The sequence below is a fragment of the Ailuropoda melanoleuca genome, chromosome 11, assembly GCF_002007445.2.
Source record: "Ailuropoda melanoleuca isolate Jingjing chromosome 11, ASM200744v2, whole genome shotgun sequence".
NCBI lineage: Eukaryota > Metazoa > Chordata > Mammalia > Carnivora > Ursidae > Ailuropoda > Ailuropoda melanoleuca.
The window spans coordinates 107,174,295-107,194,105 of record NC_048228.1 but is presented as its reverse complement, the minus strand read 5'-3'; the positions used below and the strand labels follow the sequence as shown (position 1 = coordinate 107,194,105).

Below are 19,811 nucleotides of genomic sequence, written 5' to 3'. Positions count from 1 at the left end.
TAGCAAGCACCTCTGGGTGGCAGGATCAGCGGTGGCAGGTTGGTACTTTTGCTAATTTACCTGTAAGTACCGAACTTCGTTGTCTGGGGAAGAACCCGGAGCCTCGAGCAGCAGGGTGGGGGAGGGGCAAGCCCTGGCCCGGGTGTCTGGGCCTGGCTCCGCTACCGCGAGGAGGAACAGCAGGTGACTTGGGGCGCGTCGCTTCTCCCATCCCTTTCCCGCCCGGCCAGGACCTCTGTTTCCTCCCACACAGTGGGGGCTGGACTTGCTCTTCCTGACACGTTTTCAGCCCTGAATCTCGTGCTAGCTGGATGCAGACTCGTTCCTGACCCTACTTCTGACGTGTAACAATTCCAAGTACTCTAGTCCTTGGGGGAACGTGACCGTCACGAGCCCCGAGGCTGAATCGCAGTGTGGCCCTTTGTGAATGTGCGCTCAGGCGGAGAAAGGCAGCACGAAGTCATCAGACCCGCTGTGTGTCCTTAGTTGAGCAGTGAACCTCTCTGAGCCTCTGAGAGCTCGTCTGTACCAAAAGAGACCCACAGTACCTGCTGTCCAGGGCCCGCTGAGGACAGCGTGGGAACCCTGAGGGCAGCCCTGGGCCCGCGGGAGGACTTCGCAAACGCTCGCTGCGATGATCCGTATGACATCTGTGCTCGTAGCTTGGCCACCAGAGCAAGTAAGTCCCGCAACCCGGTGGCTCCAACCACAGAAAAAGATTCTCTCCCCGTCTGGGAGGCTGGGAGCCTGAGAGCCAGGTGCGGGCGGGGCTGGCTCTCCTGAGGCCTCCCTCCTTGGCTTGTAGTCTTCTCCTGGGTCCTCACGTCACCGTCCCTCTGTGCGTGTCTCTGTCCTAATCTCTTCTTATAAAGACACCCGTCGGATTGGGTCGGGGTCTGCCCTCGTGACCTCATTTTACCTTACTCACCTCTGTAAAGACCCCATCTCCAAACACAGTCCCACCTGAGGTCCCAGGGGTTAGGGCTTCAAAATACGGATGTGGCAGGACCTGATTCAGCCCACGGAGCCGTCGCTGTCATGAAAGATCTTAATTATGGCTCCTGTTACTTCAGCGGGACAAGGTCTGTGGAGCGCGCAGCGGGGGACCCGGCTTCTGTGGCCGCTAGCCGTGCTGACCGCTCACCAGGTGTGAGCTCCTCTTTTAAACGGACTGGCGTTTGTCAAGGACCGAGGTACTGCCGTGACCATGCAATGAGCAGTGACGCTGGCCACGGTGGTCACGGTTACTTGAGAGGCCCCGTGACCGTCCACAGTGCGGCGCGTTCATCCGAGGCAGATGGTCTGCACTTAGATAAACTTCCCATTCGGCCCGTACGGGTGCCCTGGATTCGTTTCACACAGAAGGCCCCGAGCAAGCTACTTTCGTCCAGTCTCCCCAGTCTGAACCGCCAGTTCTTCGCATGACACGATGGAGGTACGTGAGTGCTCCCTGCACTCCTCCTCTGCCTACCCCCCCTTCCTCCCAGGGTCGCCGCACCCGCTTCTCAGATGCCGCTCAGAGACCCGCGGAAATCTGTCTGCGTCACAGCCACGACGCCTCGGAGCCCCACCCAAGAGCACACCCGTCCCGTGGCAACACGTGGGCTCCAGGCACCGTGGCCAACACCCAGCCTGGACACGTCTGCCCTCCTAGGTGCCAGGCAGGCCACAGGCCAGAGCACCCAACTGTCCCCCCCAAATCAGGGTGGGGTGAGCACCCAGTCGGCGCACATCCCCGGAACTCCTGCACCAAGGAGGCATGAGTCTGGCGAACAAGCCCTTCCTCTCTCAAGGCTCTGCCCTGCTTTTTCTTTCGTCTCTCTGCTGGGATCTGAGGTTGGCCCACTGCGCGTCTGACCCCGTGCTCTGTGCGGGGCCTCGGGAGGGCAGCCCTGCTACCGTTGTGGCTTGCAAGGGTGCCAGCTGCCCGGCAGCCCAGTGGAGCGGGAGGATGTGGACACCATACGCTATTCAACCCGCCAGAGTAGCCCTGCTGCTACTGTGCAGTGCACCCCATAGGTCTCTCTGCACTGTGTGTATTTTTTTTTAACCCAAATGAGGTCATGCTGCACATTTTGTTGTAACCTTTCTGCAGAATGGCAGTAAATCAGTAACGAGGCGTAGCAGAAAATCAGCATTATTCCACTACGGTGTATTATTAGTGACACTTATTGTAACTATGTGTCGATGGCCGTGTATTATTGTGTACCATGCTGGACAGAGTATGGGAGAGAAAATAGCGAAGAGAAATCACAAGAACATGTGCGCGTCCCAGTGACCTTCCGCCAATTAGAGAGCCTAGCCCGTTGTCACGGCAACCGCCCCAGGGCCAGCAATGGGAGGAAGTGGATCTGTGCGCCTCCCGGGCAGGACAGATGCTGGGGAGCCAGGAGCTGAGCCCTTGTCCAGGGTGGGGGCGGGCAATATCAGTGCCCTCGGGCAGCCTCTCTGATCCCTGCTGTTCAGGGATCAGCAGGGGCTAACCCAGGTCAGGACCCACCTCGCCAACCGCGCATAGTGGGGCTGACAGCCACAGGGTCCGGGGCAGGGAAGGGGGTCCACCTGCACAGGGACCGTGAACGCAGGCCTCACCCAGCCCCTCATTCCACTGTCAGCATTGGATGATTGTGAAATCCAGAGGGTGGACAAGACCTGGGTGGTGTTCTCGTCTTGTAAAACGGCCCAGAGAATCCACCTGATTTTACCAGATGCCCCATGGATTTTATTTCAATTTGGCAAGCATGCCCCAAGGGACTTGCCGTGCCAGGCATGGGATTAGGGAGAGACTCTAATAAATCAGAGTCATGGACCCCCAGGAACCACTAGTTCCAGAGAAGGGGAGACTTATGTGCCAACCCACATCTTCACCTTTACTTAATGGAGACAAACATCCAAGCCAAATGGTGGAGGGGAGCAGGGCCGGTCTCTCAGAGAAGGGGGCCTAGGCTGAGTCTGGAAGAACCAGAGGGTGAGTGGGCAAAGAGGCCTGGGAGGGAGAGCAGCCAGAGGCAAGCCTGCGGGCTGCAGGTGGCCGGGGAGCTGTAGGGAGCTCGGCTGGGTAGGCAGCATGGGCAGAGGAGTGAGTCTCTAGCTTAAGCAGGTGCACAAGGGCCCCTGAGGAAGAGCTCAGAAATTCCGATCAGGGCCCATCCTGACTACAAACGACAGACTTCGGATTGGAACTCAAGCGTGCTGAATCGTGCCCAGGGCTCCACAGGGCCGAGTCAGAGGTCTGAGACATCAGACGTTCCCTCTCTCAACCTATGTCTCAAATGGCAGCATTCACCCCAAGAGCACCCACCAGCTCATGAGAGCCTTGGAGTCGGGTGGTCAGGGGAGGCTTCCTAGGGTAGGTGGGCTGGGGCTACTGAACCTGGGGCTGAGCCTGGCACGCTGGGGGCACAGGGAGGAGATACCGCAGGGGGAGCAGGCCGGGAATGTCAACCCTGCGTTTGGGGAGCGCAGCGAGGGCTTGCATCACCCACCTGGAGAGGCTGCTGGAAGATTTGAGCTGCAGGGCACTGTGCTGTAGCTGGGGGTCCAGAGCAGCCTCTGTGGGCCATGTGTGTGCGGTGCGGGTGTGGCAGGAATGCCCCCGGAGGCTCTTGCCGGGTGTCGATGTGAGCAGTGAGGGTCTGGACCAGAGCCGCCTGGGCTGGAAAGAGACAGGTCGTCCTGCAGCAGAGAGGAGTGTGGGCCCACGCTGGCCCTGGCCCGGTCACTGCAGGACCTGGGGTTGAGCAGAAGGTTCTGTCGGGATTCAGGTAGAGCCAAGCTCGTGGGGGCAGCATGACTGCCAGCTTTGCCTACGGCCGGCAAGGCCAGGCTGAGATTAATCCTGAGGGGGGCGAGGTGGGAGGAGGTGACCATGCGTGTCCACTCCCGGATAGATGGGAACGTTGGCACCCACAACAGGAACACGGGGACTGACACGGATGATCACCCCTGCTATGACAGCTGAGGGTTGTGTGTGTGGTCCTGCCCAGCCCGGGGCCGTGTTTCAGCCTGCCATGTGCCCCCAGCCGCCCCTGCAGCCAGGGAGGAGCGGCAGGTGGGGGCAGCAGCTCAGAGCAGTGGGGTGATGCAGGGCAAGGCCGAGTCACAGGAAAGCGAGCGGTCAGGTGGCCCTCACCTGAGCAAATGCAGTGGCTCTGTGTGCATCACCCGTGAGCACCTGCCGTGGGCCACTTGTGGTCCTAGCCCCACCTGAAGACCCACCCCAGCCAGCCCGTCAAGTGCCAGACCCTTTGCTGCCATATCTCAAGTGGTCAAAATTGCCGAGTGTGTATGCAACCGCATGTGAGTGCGAGTATGTGTGTAGGTGTGTAGTGGTTTGGGTGAGTGTGATTATGTGTGTACACGTGTGCTGTTACATGGGAATGTGTGCGTGTGCATGTATGGGTGTGAGTTTGGGGGCATGAATATATGTGCCGGTGTGTGACTCTATGTGTATGAGCAAGTGTGTGGGCATGAGGGGTGTGAATATGGATTGGTGTGGGTGTGGGAGAGTGTGTGAGCATATGTGCTGGTGTGCAGTGGTGGGTGAGAGAGTGAGTGTGTGCTGTCCCTGCGAGTGTGGGTGTGTGAGAGTGTATGGACATATACAAGTTGTGCGAGTGGGCGTGCTAGTATTCGGCAGCGGGAGTGAGTGAGTGGGGAGAGTAGCTCTGTCGTAGGCACGTCGTCTATGTGCGTGTGCATTCGTGTGCACCAGTGTATACATGGTGCTTGCATGTGTGCGTACAGACATGCACTCGCTAGGTACATATTTAAGTGCTTGCACACATGTGCATGTCGTGTGTGTGCATCTGTCTTATGCGTGCACATGCGTGAACACGTGTGTTTGCGTGCAGACACGTGTATGTGTGCTTGTGACTTTCAGTGCCTCCTTGTGCCATTTGTGTATGCACATGTTTTTTGTATGCAGGCGTTTGTGTGCACACATGCTTGTGTATGCATGTGTTTTCATGTGCTAATTGCATGTATCCACACATGGGTCTGTGTGTGCGCACGCACATGCATGTTGTGTGTGCCGACGTGTATGCATCCGTGTACTCACGTGCACATATACACACGTGTGCATTCGCATCTGTGCCTGTTTGTGCGGGTTTGTGTGTGCACCATTCATGCAGTGTAGGCATGTTTAGGCCATGGGCTGAGGCTCGCTGTCTGCTGGGCTCTGTGCCAGGACGGTGACAGGCTGTACCTCCTTGACCCTGGGGCTGTCCTGAGCAACCATCTGTCCCATCTGCAGGGAGACAAGTAGAGGCTTAGAGAACACACTTCCTTAGGAGCGTGTGGTCTTCTGTGGTGGGGCCGAGGGACCCAGGCCCACGTGACCATGAGCCCCCCCGGCTGTGTGCCTTTGCCTCTTCACCCCATTTCACAGAGCGTGGCTCCTGGGCTGGGCCCCGCTATCCACGGGGCCGCCGGAGCACCTGCTGCCCCCGGTCTGGGAGTCTACAGTGCCCTCTGCTCTCTCTCAGGCGAAGCTGGGCGATGAGATTCTCGACTACAGGGATTTGGCTGCTCTTCCTAAAAGCAAGGCCATCTACAACATCGACCGCCCCGACATGATCTCCTACTCGCCGTACATCAGCCACTCGGCGGCGGGCAGGCCGAGCTGTCACGAGGTATGGCGGGCAATGTGTCCACGGCAAGGGCCCCATCCGCTTCCGCCCCCTCTGACTCTCGGCCTCCTGTAATCCCGTCTGATGGCCTCTGTGCATCCCCTTTCAAGAGGCCCCAAGGGCTCTGCCCCCACCCTCGCGGGCACAGGCGGCTCCTGAAGGGGTGAGTCTGCGGGGTCTCCTTCGGTGGGGGAGGGGTTAGGAAATACGCAGGGTGGAGGAGAGCTGCCACCCTCAGCAGCTGGCCTGTCCCCCTGTCTCGTGAGTCCCGTGCGTTGACCACCTGTTTGGACCACACACGACGGATTCCCTAGTGTTCCTCGGGCATGTCCCTCCCCAGTGACTCCGTTCTCGCGGCTCCTCTCCAGCTCACGTGGAGTCCGCCGCTGATGTTCCCTGCTCTTTGGTGGTGTTGAGACTCGAGTGTGGCCGTGGGTGCCCGGGATAGATAGGACATGCGATTTGCCAGCTGGTGGCCTGAGCCCGTGTGTCATCCACGTGTGGGTGGCCCAGCACGGGCGCACCCCCAGGGCAGGAAAACCCAGGACCTTCATTCACATGTGTCCCCGGGCCTTCCTGTCTGCTTCTCCGGAAATGGCGCTGAGGCTCGGGGCGCCACGCTCCGTGGGCTGCTGTCACAGAGGCTGGGCCCTGCCGCAGACCCCGAGGCAGGGCAGGAGGTGACAAGGACCCTACTTCCCTTGCTCGGCAGCCAGCTGGCGCCCCTACTGGCTGGCTCCTGCCACAGGGGACACCCGGGACCCTGAGGATCTGGGTGATGAGCCCCCTTAAGAGGCGGGACAAGGATGGGTCCCGACATGCCCCGACCTACCACGTGCCCGAGCTGTGCGTGGGGCTTTATCATCCGGCGTCTGGTCTGAGCACCGGTGGACAGCACCGCACGAGGGTCAGAGAGGTCCACTGGCTTGGCCAAGCTCCCCCAAATGGTCAGTGGCAGAGTCAAGACAAGTCTAGGCCTCTCTGCCCCAAAGATCACGTGCTGTCTGTTTCCGTAACTGCCCCTCAGGCTTCCTCTAAGCCACGGGAGCCAGAGCTAGAGGCCTGGGTTCAAGTTCCCGTCCCCGCGTCGGCAGCCCCGGGCCACCCCCCCCACCCCCAGTTGGAGCCTGAGATTTCCTGCGCAGACTGGCTCACGGCGCCCTCAGCCACGTGTAGCGCCACTGCGAGTGCCACGGAGCCCTGGGGCCAGGGGGCGCCACATGTGCACGTGGGTGTGGGGCGTTGTCACCCTCAGTCCTGCTCCCAGGGTTCCATGAGTGTCAGCAAACACACAGAGCCCAGCATTGTGTGGCACATGCCAACTCTGAGCCACACAGTCTCTGATGCCCCCCCCCCGGTGGCGCGCTGTGAACCACGGGTGTGTCCCTCCGTCCCCTGGCGGGTCAACTGCCGTGGCTGAGCGGGTCACCACCGTGCGGGTCGTCACCCACCCCTCAGGCCTGCTCACTCTGTGTGGACACTGGGCTTTCCTGTGTGTCCGTGGCCCGTGGCCCGGCACCATAGCAGCAAGTGTCCTGGGTTGCAGATGAGGGCACAAGGCTCAGGGGATAGACATGCTGGGCCGGGTGGCTCACCAAGGCAGAGGTGGGACTTGGGCCGGGGCAGCCCTGGTCACTGTGGCCTCCACACTGGCTCCTGCATTACCCGGGGGTGTCAGAATCCCCTCGCTCCCCAGTCTCAGGGTCCCGAGGGCTCGCCCCTCTCCTGGCCTTGCCACACGCTGGCTGGAGCCTGTGTGGTGGTCTCCATGGGGACCTTTCTGTGGGCAAATGATGGGGTGGGGACATGGAAGCCCCAGAAGGAGGGTCAGGCACTGAGCTGAGCAGACGCTGGCCTCAGGCCTGGAAGGCTCTGCCCCCTCCTCTGGGATGGCAGCCTCTGGCAACTGGCCACCAGTGCAGGGGTGCAGCAGGGAAAAGAACAGCAGACTGGATGCTTGGGGACCTGCTGTCACTTCTCTGAGCCTCAGTCTCCCCTTTAATGAAAAGGGAAGATTAGGGGACTCTTTCCCTTTCCATTCTGCAGAGAAGGGGAGCCTCAAACCCTGAGGCCCCTAATGGCCCTCCTTTCTGTGGGCCCCTCGTCTCTGCTTTCTGGAGAAAACCAAGGCTGCCGGGCTCAGAGGATGTCGCCACCCCACACCCCGAACGGATGGTCTTCCTTTTGGAAAATATAACCTCATGGGAGAGCAGTGGACGTCAGGGTGGGCTGTCGTGGAGGCACACTCCAGGGTTGGCCTAAAGAAGTGTCCTGGGGACCCCTGTCTTGGGGTGCCATAGACTGTATTTCTCCCAAAAGAAAGTTCTGGAATCCTGCGTTATGTCTCATGGGGTTCCTTTCCCATTTGGAGGAGGGTATGGGCGTGAGGACATGTCTCTGCCCTGTGCTGTACCCCCCCAAGTGACCTAACAGGCCGCTCTCTGTGTTGTATCCACAGTCCCCGCAGGTACTCTCGCCAACGCCGACGGAGGTAACCGCCTTCCCCCCAGCCAACACCCCCTCTTGCTCATGCTTCGCCGCCCGGGTTATAAACATAACCGCCCAGGGCACCCCCAGGAGGGCCTCTGTGGCTCTTGACCGTGGGGTCTGGGCCCATGGTCCTCGGTGGCCTGAAATGGCGTTCTGGGTTGGTTATTTTTATAATCACGTCTCATCTGCATGCTTCCATGGTGCACCTGTCGGCCCTGCAGTGGCGACACGTGGGACATGGCCCTCTCGAGGTCTGGCTCCTGGCTTCCTGTAGAGAAAACACCCAGGAGCCTGGGTTAGCCTGGGCCCACCTCGTGCTCCTCTGAGTGGGACATACGGAGCACCCAGATCCTCGCAGATGAATATTCCGAAAGCATTTCTCTATCAAGTGGCATTTATAGCGTGCAGCTCTGTCTTCCTGTTTCTCAGAGCCCCTCAGTGGTATGGGCAGGTGCCAATCAGACTCCAGTCTGCATGGGCATTGAAACTTCAGATCCAGGAATGCGCCAACCAGACCGGGCAAGTGGCCATCAGTGCCGAGTTTCGAAAACCACATGTGGCCGGCCAGCCCCCCGGCCAGGCTAAGCGAGGAGGCAGGATGCCGTGGGGTGGAAGCTGGCCCATGGGGCTGTGCGGAGGGTGCCCAGACATGCCACCACCCCCTGGGACAGAGTGCCCATTGCCATGGGTGGGACAGGCCAGGTGGGCTCAGTGTGAAGCCAGGTGACGGCTGGCCTGAGTAAAGTGTGGCGGTGGGGGCTTGGGCAGGCATTGGGGACAGTGCTCGGCTGGGTTTGCTGAAAGACAGGCTTTAGGAGACAGAAGGTTGGCTCAGAAAGCATGAGAGCCATGAGCGCCAGACCCAGACTCTCCCCTCTCCTGTGCTCATCTCCGTGCTGGCCTCCAGGGCAAATCAGTGGTGTCCACCCCACGGTGGGCTGCCGGGCTCGGCTGTCTCAGGACTCTGGCCAGCGTGCCCAGCCGTGGCGGGCCCAGCAGCCTGCCCTTCCCCTCACCGCCATGTCATGCCATCTCACACCACCTGCCTCCTGCTCTGACCGTTCCAAACCATTGCTTATCCCGCTTGAATGGAGTCTTGTGGGCCTATGTTTGTGGGTCTGACTCAACTGGGCCTCCGGGTCTGGGAGGAGTGCCTTCCTACTTCCCATACCTGGGAGCCCCCATTGTGTGGGAGAATGCAGAATCTCACGGTTCTCCAAGATCTCAAAAAGGACCTTGGGTGCTGGGAGGGGTGGGGCAGGAGGGGCGCTGAGGGGCACAGGGGGAGCCAGGTGCCTTCATCACCTCCTCGGGAGTCCAGCCATAGGGAAGGGCTGTTGGAGACTCTGCCCTCTGGGATCGGGAGGCGCTGGGGCTGTGCTCAGGCCACAGAGAGTGTCGGCACAAGGCCAGGCCCCTACCTGGCTCTTTAGGGGGGCCCTGGCAGGTGCAGAAGATTTCGTCCTGGGGCCACATTGAGTCAGCCTCTCTGGTCCAGAGGGCGAATACCGGGAGGAGGGTGCATGTGTGTGTTGGGGCGGGCGGGCAGTGCCCTCCGCTCTGCTCTTCACTAGGCTGTCTTCCCTCCCAGGGGGACCAGGATGACCGCTCGTACAAGCAGTGCCGGACCTCCAGCCCGAGCTCCACCGGGTCGGTCAGCCTCGGGCGCTACACCCCGACCTCACGGTCGCCCCAGCACCACAGCCGCCCAGGTACTTAGCCCCATGGCTTCTTTGCCCCTGGTCGAAGCCATACTTCTTGCTGCTTTCCCTCTTCTGACTGTCTTCCTTTACACAACTGGAAAAACGACAGGCCGGGTGTGGGATGGCCAGCGAGTGATGGGAGAACCTGGCCGGGTCACGTGTCCACAAAGGTTGGCCCCTCGTGTCGGGAGGAAAGGACCGCTGCAGAGGCAGCGGGTTACCCTGCTGGTTAGAGGAGCCGTCCGGTGAGACACACAGGCAGCACCGAGCACTTAGAATCTAGCTGATGTTTCGGTCGCAAGAGACATCAGGAAGCTAAAGGAGCATAAATGCAGGAGCCGAGAGGTCCGTTAGTCCTGGGCTCTCGGGGTCTGGGAGGGTTTGAGCTGTGAGGGCAGCACCGATGGCCAACAAAGAGAATATCTGGTGACGCTCTTGCCCTGTAGCTGGGTTGGTGGCCCCGAAGACAGCCATCCCTGTGGGAACGTTGCTGAGGGGTTATTGCCCCCTCCCGGGAGGGAGACGCCCGGGGCAGGTGCCCTCTACCCCAGCCCGCCTCCTTCCCTGCCTGGCGCCCAGCTGTGTACTGTTCACCCTTAGCTTCGAAAACTCATCGTTGCCCTCGGTGTGTCACAGCCCCAGGGACACTCCATGCACACACTGCCTTTGTGAGGGATTTCCCAAGCTTCTTCCTCCTTGGCCAGCCGCTGCATGACTCCATTTCCACGGCCACAGGCTACCGCTCTAAGTTCCGCAGCCTTGTGGAAAAATTAACTCATTCATTTGCAAAGTTATTTTCATTGACTCCCTGCAATGTTCTTGGAGCGTCCTGCTCAGTAAGTGGAAAGTGGATGAATGAGTGAGCAAGTGAGTGAGCCAGGGAGTGTGTGAGTGAGCAAGTCCGTGAGTGTGTGAATGAATGAGTGCATGAGTGAGTGAGCCAGTGAGTGTGCAAGTGAGTGAACGAGTGTGTGAGTGAGGCAGTGAGTGCATGAGTGAGCCAGTGAATGAATAAGTGAGTGCATGAATGTGTGAGCCAGTGAGTGTGTGAGTGAATGAATGAATGAGTGTGTGAATGAGTGAGTGAATGAGTGAGCCAATGAGTGTATGAATGACTGAGTGAGTGAATGAATGAGTGAGTGAATGAGTGAGTGAGCAAGTGAGTGGGCAAGCGAGTGTGTGAGTGATCGAGTATATGAGTGAAAAAGTGAATGAATGAGTGTGTGAGTGTGTGAATGAGAGTGAGTGTGTGAGTGCGTGAATGAGTGAGTGAGTGAATGAGTGAGCCAATGAGTGTATGAGTGACTGAATGAGCAAGTGCGTGAGTGAATGAATGAGTGCGTGAGTGAATGAGTGAGCAAGTGAGTGGGCAAGCGAGTGTCTGATCGAGTATATGAGTGAACAAGTGAATGAATGAGTGTGTGAGTGAGTGTTTGAATGAGAGTGAGTGAGTGAAAGAGCCAGTGAGTGAGTGAGTGAGTGACTGACTGACTGACGAGCGAGCAGGTGAGTGAGGGGCAGTCAGCCTCCTCCAGTGCCCGCTCCAAGGGCCCCTCTCCTGACCCCCAACCACCGTATCGCGGGTCACCTGGGCTTGTTGGCTGTGCCTGGCCGGGTGCTCACCTCAGAGAGCCACGATGTGTCTCAGCGGGACAAGGCCAGGTGCCCATCAGGTGCACGCTCACCCTGGTCTGGCCAGCTGCTCTCCACCTGTCTTTGAGGCCAAGGAGCCCCCGCATGGAGGGACAGGCTGGGCTCCGGGGCCAGGGCTGCCACCCTGTCCCTCAGAGGGCCGGGCTTCCTCCCTCGGAACCTGGAGCAGACTGGTCTAAAGCCTATTTGGTGTCTCCCCCTTAGGTGCCTCAGAAAGGGGTGCCTTCCTTGGGAGAGGAAGCACAAACGTTCCTAGCGCGGCAGGGCCTGGGAATCTTTTGAGGCTTTGCGGCCAGCGAGCCCGGGGTGGACACTGACTTGCTCTCTGTTGCCCGCAGCTGGTACTGTGAGTGTTGGTACCAGTAGCTGCCTGTCCCTGTCCCAACACCCAAGCCCTACCTCCGTGTTCAGACATCATTACATCCCCTACTTTCGAGGTAAGGTGCGCAGTGCTGCGGGCCGCGGGCACTCGCAGGGCGTCCTGCCACACGTCTGTGTCTTGCTGTCCTGTGTCCGCCGCATGGCTTCCCCGAGCCCTGTGTCTCTGCCCGTGCTCCCTGCTGTGTGTCTCGTGGGTCCAGCCCTGTTTCTGTCGCTGTGTCAATGTTCCTGGGACGAGGACAGAGGGAGCTTGCTGTGGGAAGGAGTGAGTAGTGAGGAGCCCAGTGAGAGCTGCAGGGGCAGGAGGCTAGGAGCTCCCTCCCCTGCGCCCAGCCTGGGGCCTCATTCCCAGAGCCTTCTCCCGTTACCCCCTTTGATTTCCCACGTCAGCTCCGTGGGGCACAGGGACCTCTCGCAGCCGTTATCAGGGGCAAAAGCAGAGGAGGCTGTGATTTGTCTGGGGCCTCGGGGCTCATGGTGGCCGGGGCTGGACGCACACCCTGCAGGGCTCCAGCTCCTGCCTCCTCCTAGGGCACAGACCCACCTGCCCCCCACATCCCTGCACAGACATTGTACACCGGTCACACCAGGAAAATGGCCAAGCTCGTTTCCCGTATGTTACAGACTCATTGTATCCCCAAGATCCGTATGGTAAAGCCCTAACCACCCATGTGACTGCATCTGGAGATGGGGTCAGGAGGCCATTAGGTTTGCATGAAGTCACTAAGGGGAGGCCCTGATCCAGTGAGATCGGGGGCCTTACGAGAAGAGGAAAAGACACTGGAAGAGCCCTCAATCTCTGCGTGTGCTCAGAGGAAGGGCCTCACGGTCATGTGAGGATAGGGTGGCCGTCTGCCAGCCAGGAGGAGGGCTCCCACCGGAAACCAAGCCCTGCCACACTTCCATCTGGGACTTACAGCCTCCGAGCTCTAAGAAATCCATGTCTGGCTCTTCGTTACGCAGCCCTAGTGGCCCGAGACACTGTAGCAGGACGCTCTGGGCGTTAGAGGAAGCAGCAGCGATGTTCTCACTGATGTCCCCCGGAGGGGCATTGAGCCCCCCATTCTGGACAGCTGCAGAGTGGGGCATGTCCCTCCCGATGGTACCGGGAGGCGAGCCAAGCACAGCTGGCCCGTGCTCCCATCTGATGGTCTCAGACGGGGCTCCTAGAACTTGTACGTTCCCTTACATATGTCACTGTTGGTTGCTTTACGTGTCCCCCGCCCCCCGCCTCAGTCTATGGAGAGCAGAGCCCCCGAGCATCGGGACCTGTCCGGACAGCTCAGAGTCTGACTCTTTGGATGTACCATCTCTCTTGGAGAAGCAGCAAAGCTGGACATGGTGCGTCCCGTGAGCGGGAAAGCAGCCAGCAAGGCCCTGCCACATGCATCCGCGGGGCCCGTGCGTGTCCTGTGAGCCGACAGAACACTCCATGCAAACCAGGGGGAGTTTGGCTAGTAGACGGGTCATGGCAGGTCACCAAGGAGATGTCTCTTCTCCCTTGGCTCACGGGTCCAAAGGCCCCTGGACACACAGCTTTCCCCCCCACCCCCCGTGGCCCTGCTTTGGGTGTGGCTGTTCCCCTGGGAGCTCTGGAAGAGGGGTGACCCGGAGACAAGGCCTGGCCACGGGACACTTGCTGTCTGTGCCGTGGTAGCCTTGCTGTCCCAGTGGCCCCTGGGTGCTGGCCGGACCACAAGGGGAATCCCTTTGGCCGAGACGAGTCCAGGCTGGGGTCTGGGGCCAGAGCAGATGCTACAACCCTGTCCCTCAGGTTCTTATCCCTCCAGGGTGAGGAAAGCCAGCATGGACCCTCAGCCAAGGGCGGGCCCCGGGGCGGTGCCTTAGACCTGCAGCACGCCCACTCCAGGCGTGTCAGGGGGACCAGCGCCCCCTCCTCAGCCCCGTAGGGAAGGCCAGGGAGGGGCAGAGGGAGAGACAGCCGGTTGCCGTCAGGCAGGAGCAGGGATGGCCCTTCTTCCACCCCATGGTGGGGGAGACCATGCAGACAGGCTCTACCCCCTGCCCACCAAAACATGATTCAGAAACCATTCAGAGCCTGGCCAAGGGTCTCTCCCGGGGGCAGGAGCACAGTCCCCGTGCGGCCTGCTGGGGGGCCCAGGCCCCGGCCCTGTGTGGGTCCTGCGACCTTGGATTCGGTGTCTGCCCTGGTTCCCTCCTGGCTGCTTTGGCCATGAATTCCCTTTGTCAGGAGTCAGACAAAGCCCCTGCCCTCCTGTCTGGGTCAGATGCAGGGGAGCCCTGACCCCACGGCTCTGCCCCACACCCAACTTCCAGGGCCATCTGTGACCTGGGGAGTGCCCAGCCCGTTTACAGGACTCCCCCCAGAGGACCCCAAGGCTCAGACAGACGATGTTGGCCTGAGATCCCAAAGCTCCATGGGGCAGAGCCGAGTAGGCCCTCGCTCACCAGCCGTGTCGCCCACGGGTCTTGAGTCATCCTCAGGCCGCACCAAGGGAGCCTATGCTCTGCGTGAGGCTCCCATTCGACCGCATGCCCTAGTGCACCCAACCCAGGGGTGTTCAGTGGCCACTGTGTCAAAGACCAGTCCTTCTTCCAGTGGCCATGGCCCCGGGGTCCCCCACCCTCCCCGGGAAAGCCTTTCCCGGCTGCTCCTTGTGGCACCCTTAGCATCTTCGGCTCCTCTAGGTGGAGATTACCCTCCGAAAGCCACTGTGGGTAGAGGGCTCCCCAAGGAGAGCCGTACCCTCACCCCAGCTGATACCCGCCCTGACCCAGCTAGATGCGGACGGGGGCCCCTTGCTGTCCTTCTCCCTCCTTGCTGGACCCCCATCCCAGACACACCTTCCTCCCGCCGTGTCTCAATACCCAAGGCCACCCGCTACCAAGACCGGCAGGCAGCGTCAGTGTTGGCGGCAGTCATTAGCACTTTAGTATGAATTTCAGACCCCTGTATGTCTTCTGAGGCAGTGTAAGGCTTAAGCCCAGCCTCTCCCCTGTTAAGGAGCAGGCAGGTGTGGAAGGTCAAGTGGTGGCGGTGCTGCCCGGACCTCTTCACTGGGCTGCTTACTGACCAGCGAGACTCCCCCGACGTGGCGGGAGGGGAGGGGAGGGAAGGGGCTGCTGGCACAGAGCCTCAGGTCAGGGCCTGCTTCCCACTCACTCACTGTGCCTCAGAGACACCTCTTTATCTGGCCCCAGTCCCTGGGCCGTCCACCTTACTGGGTGGTTGTGGTCAAGGCTCAGACGGCCCGTGGTGGTGTGCTGCACACGTGAGAAGCCACGCACGTCTTGCTCATTGTCCTTAACACGACCTTGTGCGCGGATGGGAGCTGGCTCTGCTTCTTGGCCACCTTGAACAGATGCGACAGGAGCCGACCCAGGGCAAAGCTGGGACGATTGAAGAGCAGAATGAATAATGGGCATTGGATTGTCACCCAGCGAGTGAGACGAGGGCCCGCGAGTCCATGCTGACATATATAAAGAAACGAGCAAGTAAATAAATGAGGGAGGAGGGACAGTCTCCCGAGCAGGAGAGCTCCCAGTGACTTACGTGGACGCGCCACCCTGGAGGAGTGCCCCCCCCAAGTCCCCAGGCGTAGGTGGTACACAGTGACCTGTCTGCTAAGGGCACAGCGTGGGAGGGCCGGGAAGGGGACTATGTGCTGGGGAAGCCTGGCAAACCCCACCTCGGCCAGGGGGTCAAAGTTACCATCACAGAGACCGGTCACGTCGATGGCAGGTGCCCTTGACCTGATGGGACGGGAGGGCACCACGCCCCTGGGTCTTCCTCCCGAGAACCCTCGATCCCCATCCAATCACGAGAAATAATCAGACCAGTCCTCACGGAGGGACACCGCACAGAACACGTGCCCAGGACTCCTCACGACAATCATCGAAAACCAGGGAAGTCTGAGAAACCGTCGCAGCCCAGAGGAGCCTGGGGAGCTGGGAGGACATGTCACATGATGTCCAGACGGGATCCTGGGATGGGGGAGGGGATGCAGAACCTGAAGGGTGGCCTTTAGCCCACACCAAGGTGACGACGCACGGCGGTGACGGAGCGGTTACCCGCGGGGAGACGGCTGCACGCTCGGGACGCCTGACTGGCTGCACAGTAACCACGTGCTTCAGCTTTAGGAAGAAGAAGCCCCTCCCCCCACCAGCCGTGGAGGTCAGAATCCGACCTCCTTCCCGAACTGCCCCCAGAGCCCCGAGAGCCTGGTCAGCAGGGGATTCTTTTCAACGTCACCACACAGCCAGGCTCTCCTCTGGTTTCCCCACATCCGTGGCGACATCGGTGGTTTGGGGTTTCACTGCTGAGGCCCAGGGAGGAAGCTGGCCCCGGGGCTGTGACTGGAGCCTTGCGGGTGACACAGCAAGCAGGCCGGAGCTGGGCCTCACCGGGACCCTGGCCCCTCCCAGCCCCGTCCCTCCTGCAGCGGGCGGCCAGGGTGCCGTGAGTCCTGCGGGGCTGCTGTGGGCATTTCTGTGAGCTCATGTGGGCAAAGCACCACAAGGGGCCCTGCAGGGGGTTGATGTTAGCCATGTGTTTTATCACGATGAGGTGACCTGGTGAGTCCAGACAGGGGAAGGGTCAGCGGTGGCCTGGGTCTCTCAGGGAGGCTTTGCACCAGGGCCTTGACCCAAGAGGGGTCTTGACAAATGGGGAGGATTGCAAAGGAGATTCTAGTGGGGGTAGGGAGGGGAAGGGAGGCTGGGAGGAGGGGATGCGAGGAGAGACGGCTCAGCCTGGGAGCAAGGGGCCAGAGTTCGGTGATCTCTGTGGTCCTGAACGGCAGGTTGGCTGGGCGTCGTGGACCCTGCTTCTGGGTCTGCGTTCCCAGCTGCCCCTGGGTCTCAGGCCCCATGAGGACCTGCCGAGCACTGTGGGTGCTCCCCACAGAGACCAGCGCGTGCACACACACACACACACACACACACACAGGCTGTTTCTTGGGCTGTAGGAGGACACTGCACCGTAGGCTTGGGGACTGGGGGGACAGGAGCCCTGCCACATGTCCCATCGTCTGCAGCCACCTGGGCAGGAGCTGGGTGGACGAGGGCGCGTGACGTCTGGCAGAAGGAGTGAGCTGTTCGAACGAAGCCTCCCGGATTCACCGGGCTGAGCCCGGAGCACACCAGGCTTAGTGGTGACACCCACGGTGGGCCGTCCTCGGCTGTTCCAGAGCCTGTGCAAGGAGATATTTTAAAGCCTGCACCTCTGCCGTGTTTCTCTGCTCTTGGGGACGGATCCCGTCACAGCCACTGCTGGTAGAGCCGATCGGCCATCTGTGGTTTCCTTCATGTGCACATGCGACGATTTCCCCCAGAAAGCCCAAAAGCTGACGCTCCCCAGGGAGCTGCAGGAAGGAGCCTGGACTGGGTGTGTGCGGCACAGGGGGTGTGGCTCGGGGCAGGCAGGGTTCACACGACGACAGGGGGGGCAGTCTTAGGCTCAAAGTTCTACCAGCGCTGACGGGCGAAATTGGCTCCCAGGCGCAGGAGGCTGGATGCTCCGGGCTGTGGTCAGGAGCTCCTTTGTGGTCTGAGCCCGGTTTGGGCTGTGGGTGGTGGCCTGCTCAGGCTGAGCGCCCACCCCTGCCCCTCCGTGGCCTCCCGGGTTCCCGGTGCGCCCGACCCAGGCAACAGCGAGCTCTGAGCCCATGCCCGCTGCGCCCTCCAGTCCGCGTCTAGCCCTGTGGGGGGGTGGTTTCCCTGCCGGGTCAGTCAGGGCCCTGCTGCTTTGAGCAGCTCAACTCGCAGGGGCTCCTTCCTAGTCAGGAGGGCCCCTCCCTTTGCCAGCAGAGGGGTTCCTGGGGCTACCGGGAGAGGAGATGACGTGTGCCTTAGGAGTGTCTTGCTAAAATGAGCCCTAAACCCCATCATCCAAAGTGTCCGATGCCATTGCATTCTGTCTATCGTGTCATTCCTTAAATAGGTGCGTGGGGGGGGTCACCCGGGAAACTATGGACGTCTAAATTTGTGACCTGATAATCCAACCTTGACCAGAACACAGAGATTACAAATCCAGATGGGATGAGAAATTGGAGCCAGAATTGGAGAAATCTTTTCATTAAATTTGCCAGAAGTAGCTTTATTTAGGAACGTGGTAGCTGATTAGTCCAACTTGCTCTCATTCTCCCGTAGCTGGTAAAATCCTACTCAGGGGCTTTTGGGGACCAATTTTGTAACCGTGTTCTGACTGACTGATTTGCGGCTTCTCCAAGAAAATGGCGACTTTTTGCACAAGGGTACGGAGGGAGGGAGGCTTCAGTTTTGGTGAATTTGCGATTTTCTGGATTCAAGCACCAGCCGGGGCTGAACGGCAGTCCAGCTGTGCACCCCGAGGAGAGTGTGGTCAGCCGAACCAAGCCGACCTTCCCATGAACTAGCAACCCGCAAGCCCTTTGCCCTTGGAACTACTGCTCCTTGCAATGGGGCCATTGGAAGAGGTCCACTTGAGGTTGGATTAACAAGCCACGGGGCCCGGTCTGGAAGTGTCAGTGGGGGACACCCTTCCCTGGGCAGAGCGTTGCGGGGCTCCGCCAGCCAGGGGATAGGGGCTCACTGGGAACCAGCATTCCTACTTGACATACTCTCCTTTGCCTTCCCCTTCCTCCCTTCTACCTGTCTTTGCTCTTCCGTCTGGAGGCAGTGAAAGTGGCCGGAGCACCCCCAGCCTCTCGGTGCTCTCAGACAGCAAGCCTCCCCCCTGCACCTACCAGCAGGCGCCTCGCCACTTCCACGTCCCAGGTAGGAACCCAGGATGCGTGATTGGGCTTGCCACACCGAGCATCTGATTGCACGGAACTGCTGATTCCCAACCCTCTCGGCAGCCCCTCCAATTCTGAGGGTTTGCACACCCCCAGCTGGCGTGCACTGGAGTTTCCCCCAAAGCCACACAAACACCAGGGAGACATTTTTGCCCTCCCAGGAATGTGCTGGAGAGAAGGTGCTGTCTGGCCGGCTGCCCACTCTAGCCGCCTCCCTCCCTGCGCCCCCTGAACTAGGTTCTGGCTTTGGGCTGGGTGACGCTTGTCTGAGGTGTGGGTCCCGGGCATCAGTCGCTTGTGAGCCTCTCTGGTCACTTGGAATCTGGTGGCCAACGGCTGCTTTGGAGAAGCAGCGGGATGGAAACCAGTGTGCTCGCTCACACTGCTCTTCTCCTCTTCTCTCTCTTCTTTCCCAGACACTGGCGTAAAAGATAACATCTATAGGAAACCCCCTATCTACAAACAGCATGGTACAGTCGGATCTCCTCTGCTGCTGTGTTCCCTGCATGCCTGTTGCACCCCTTTGCTTCTGGATGCTTCCTTTTGCTGTGCTCCAATCGGGGATGGGGAGAAAGGGCAGATTCACTAGCGGGCTCCCAGGGCCTCGGCAGCAAAGACCACGAGGGCACGTCTGAGTCAGGACGCGGCTGTGTGCCCAAAGCCGAGGCTAACACTCTCGTCGGTGGGCCTGGGGTGGGAATTCATCACCGACGGCAGGTTTCCGGGGCTTCAGTTATGCCACGTTGAGGGACACAGCCGGGCTGACGTCAGCCGACGTGCTCAGGGACAAAGGCTTCCTGGACCCCAACCCAACCCAGCCGGAATTTTGGAAAACAGAGCAAACCCGATTTAGTCATTCATTCCTGTGTTTTAGGAATCTGAGGAGAGAGTGAAGAGCTAGCCTTCAGTCAGAGAGTTTTGCTGCATCAGCAAATAGGGTCTGCACAGGTCTAGCAGTGAGGGGGCTCTCAGCCCCTGGTCTCCCTCTCCGAGGTGACCGCCCGCCTCCGTGCCGTCTGAGTCGGCCTGGGACAGGTGCGTGGGCTGCAGGCGGTTGGAGCCACGGAGCAGGAAGCAGAAGGCTCCAGGTCTTCCTCTGTTTCCTGATGGAATTTCTGGGTGATTTGGGGCATGTGGCTTCACCATCCTGAGCCTCTGTTTCCTCATCTGCAAAATGGGACCAATCCGTCCACTTT

At 60.1% G+C, this 19,811-nt stretch overlaps 1 protein-coding gene across 10 annotated transcripts in view; it reads left to right on the top strand.

Annotated features, from left to right (window-relative positions):
• The window catches only part of ABLIM2 (actin binding LIM protein family member 2), a 142,533-nt gene that overhangs the window by 86,937 nt on the left and 35,785 nt on the right, over nucleotides 1-19,811 (top strand). For 4 of the 10 annotated variants that reach the window (XM_019796776.2, XM_019796779.2, XM_019796775.2 and 1 more), the window contains 6 exons: nucleotides 5,487-5,633; nucleotides 8,089-8,121; nucleotides 9,712-9,832; nucleotides 11,815-11,913; nucleotides 18,494-18,595; nucleotides 19,032-19,085. In XM_019796776.2, the coding sequence (XP_019652335.1) occupies nucleotides 5,487-5,633; nucleotides 8,089-8,121; nucleotides 9,712-9,832; nucleotides 11,815-11,913; nucleotides 18,494-18,595; nucleotides 19,032-19,085 (556 nt within the window). The remainder of the gene's footprint in view (nucleotides 1-5,486; nucleotides 5,634-8,088; nucleotides 8,122-9,711; nucleotides 9,833-11,814; nucleotides 11,914-18,493; nucleotides 18,596-19,031; nucleotides 19,086-19,811) is intronic. The other 6 variants (XM_019796780.2, XM_019796777.2, XM_019796778.2 and 3 more) reach the window with 5 other exon arrangements.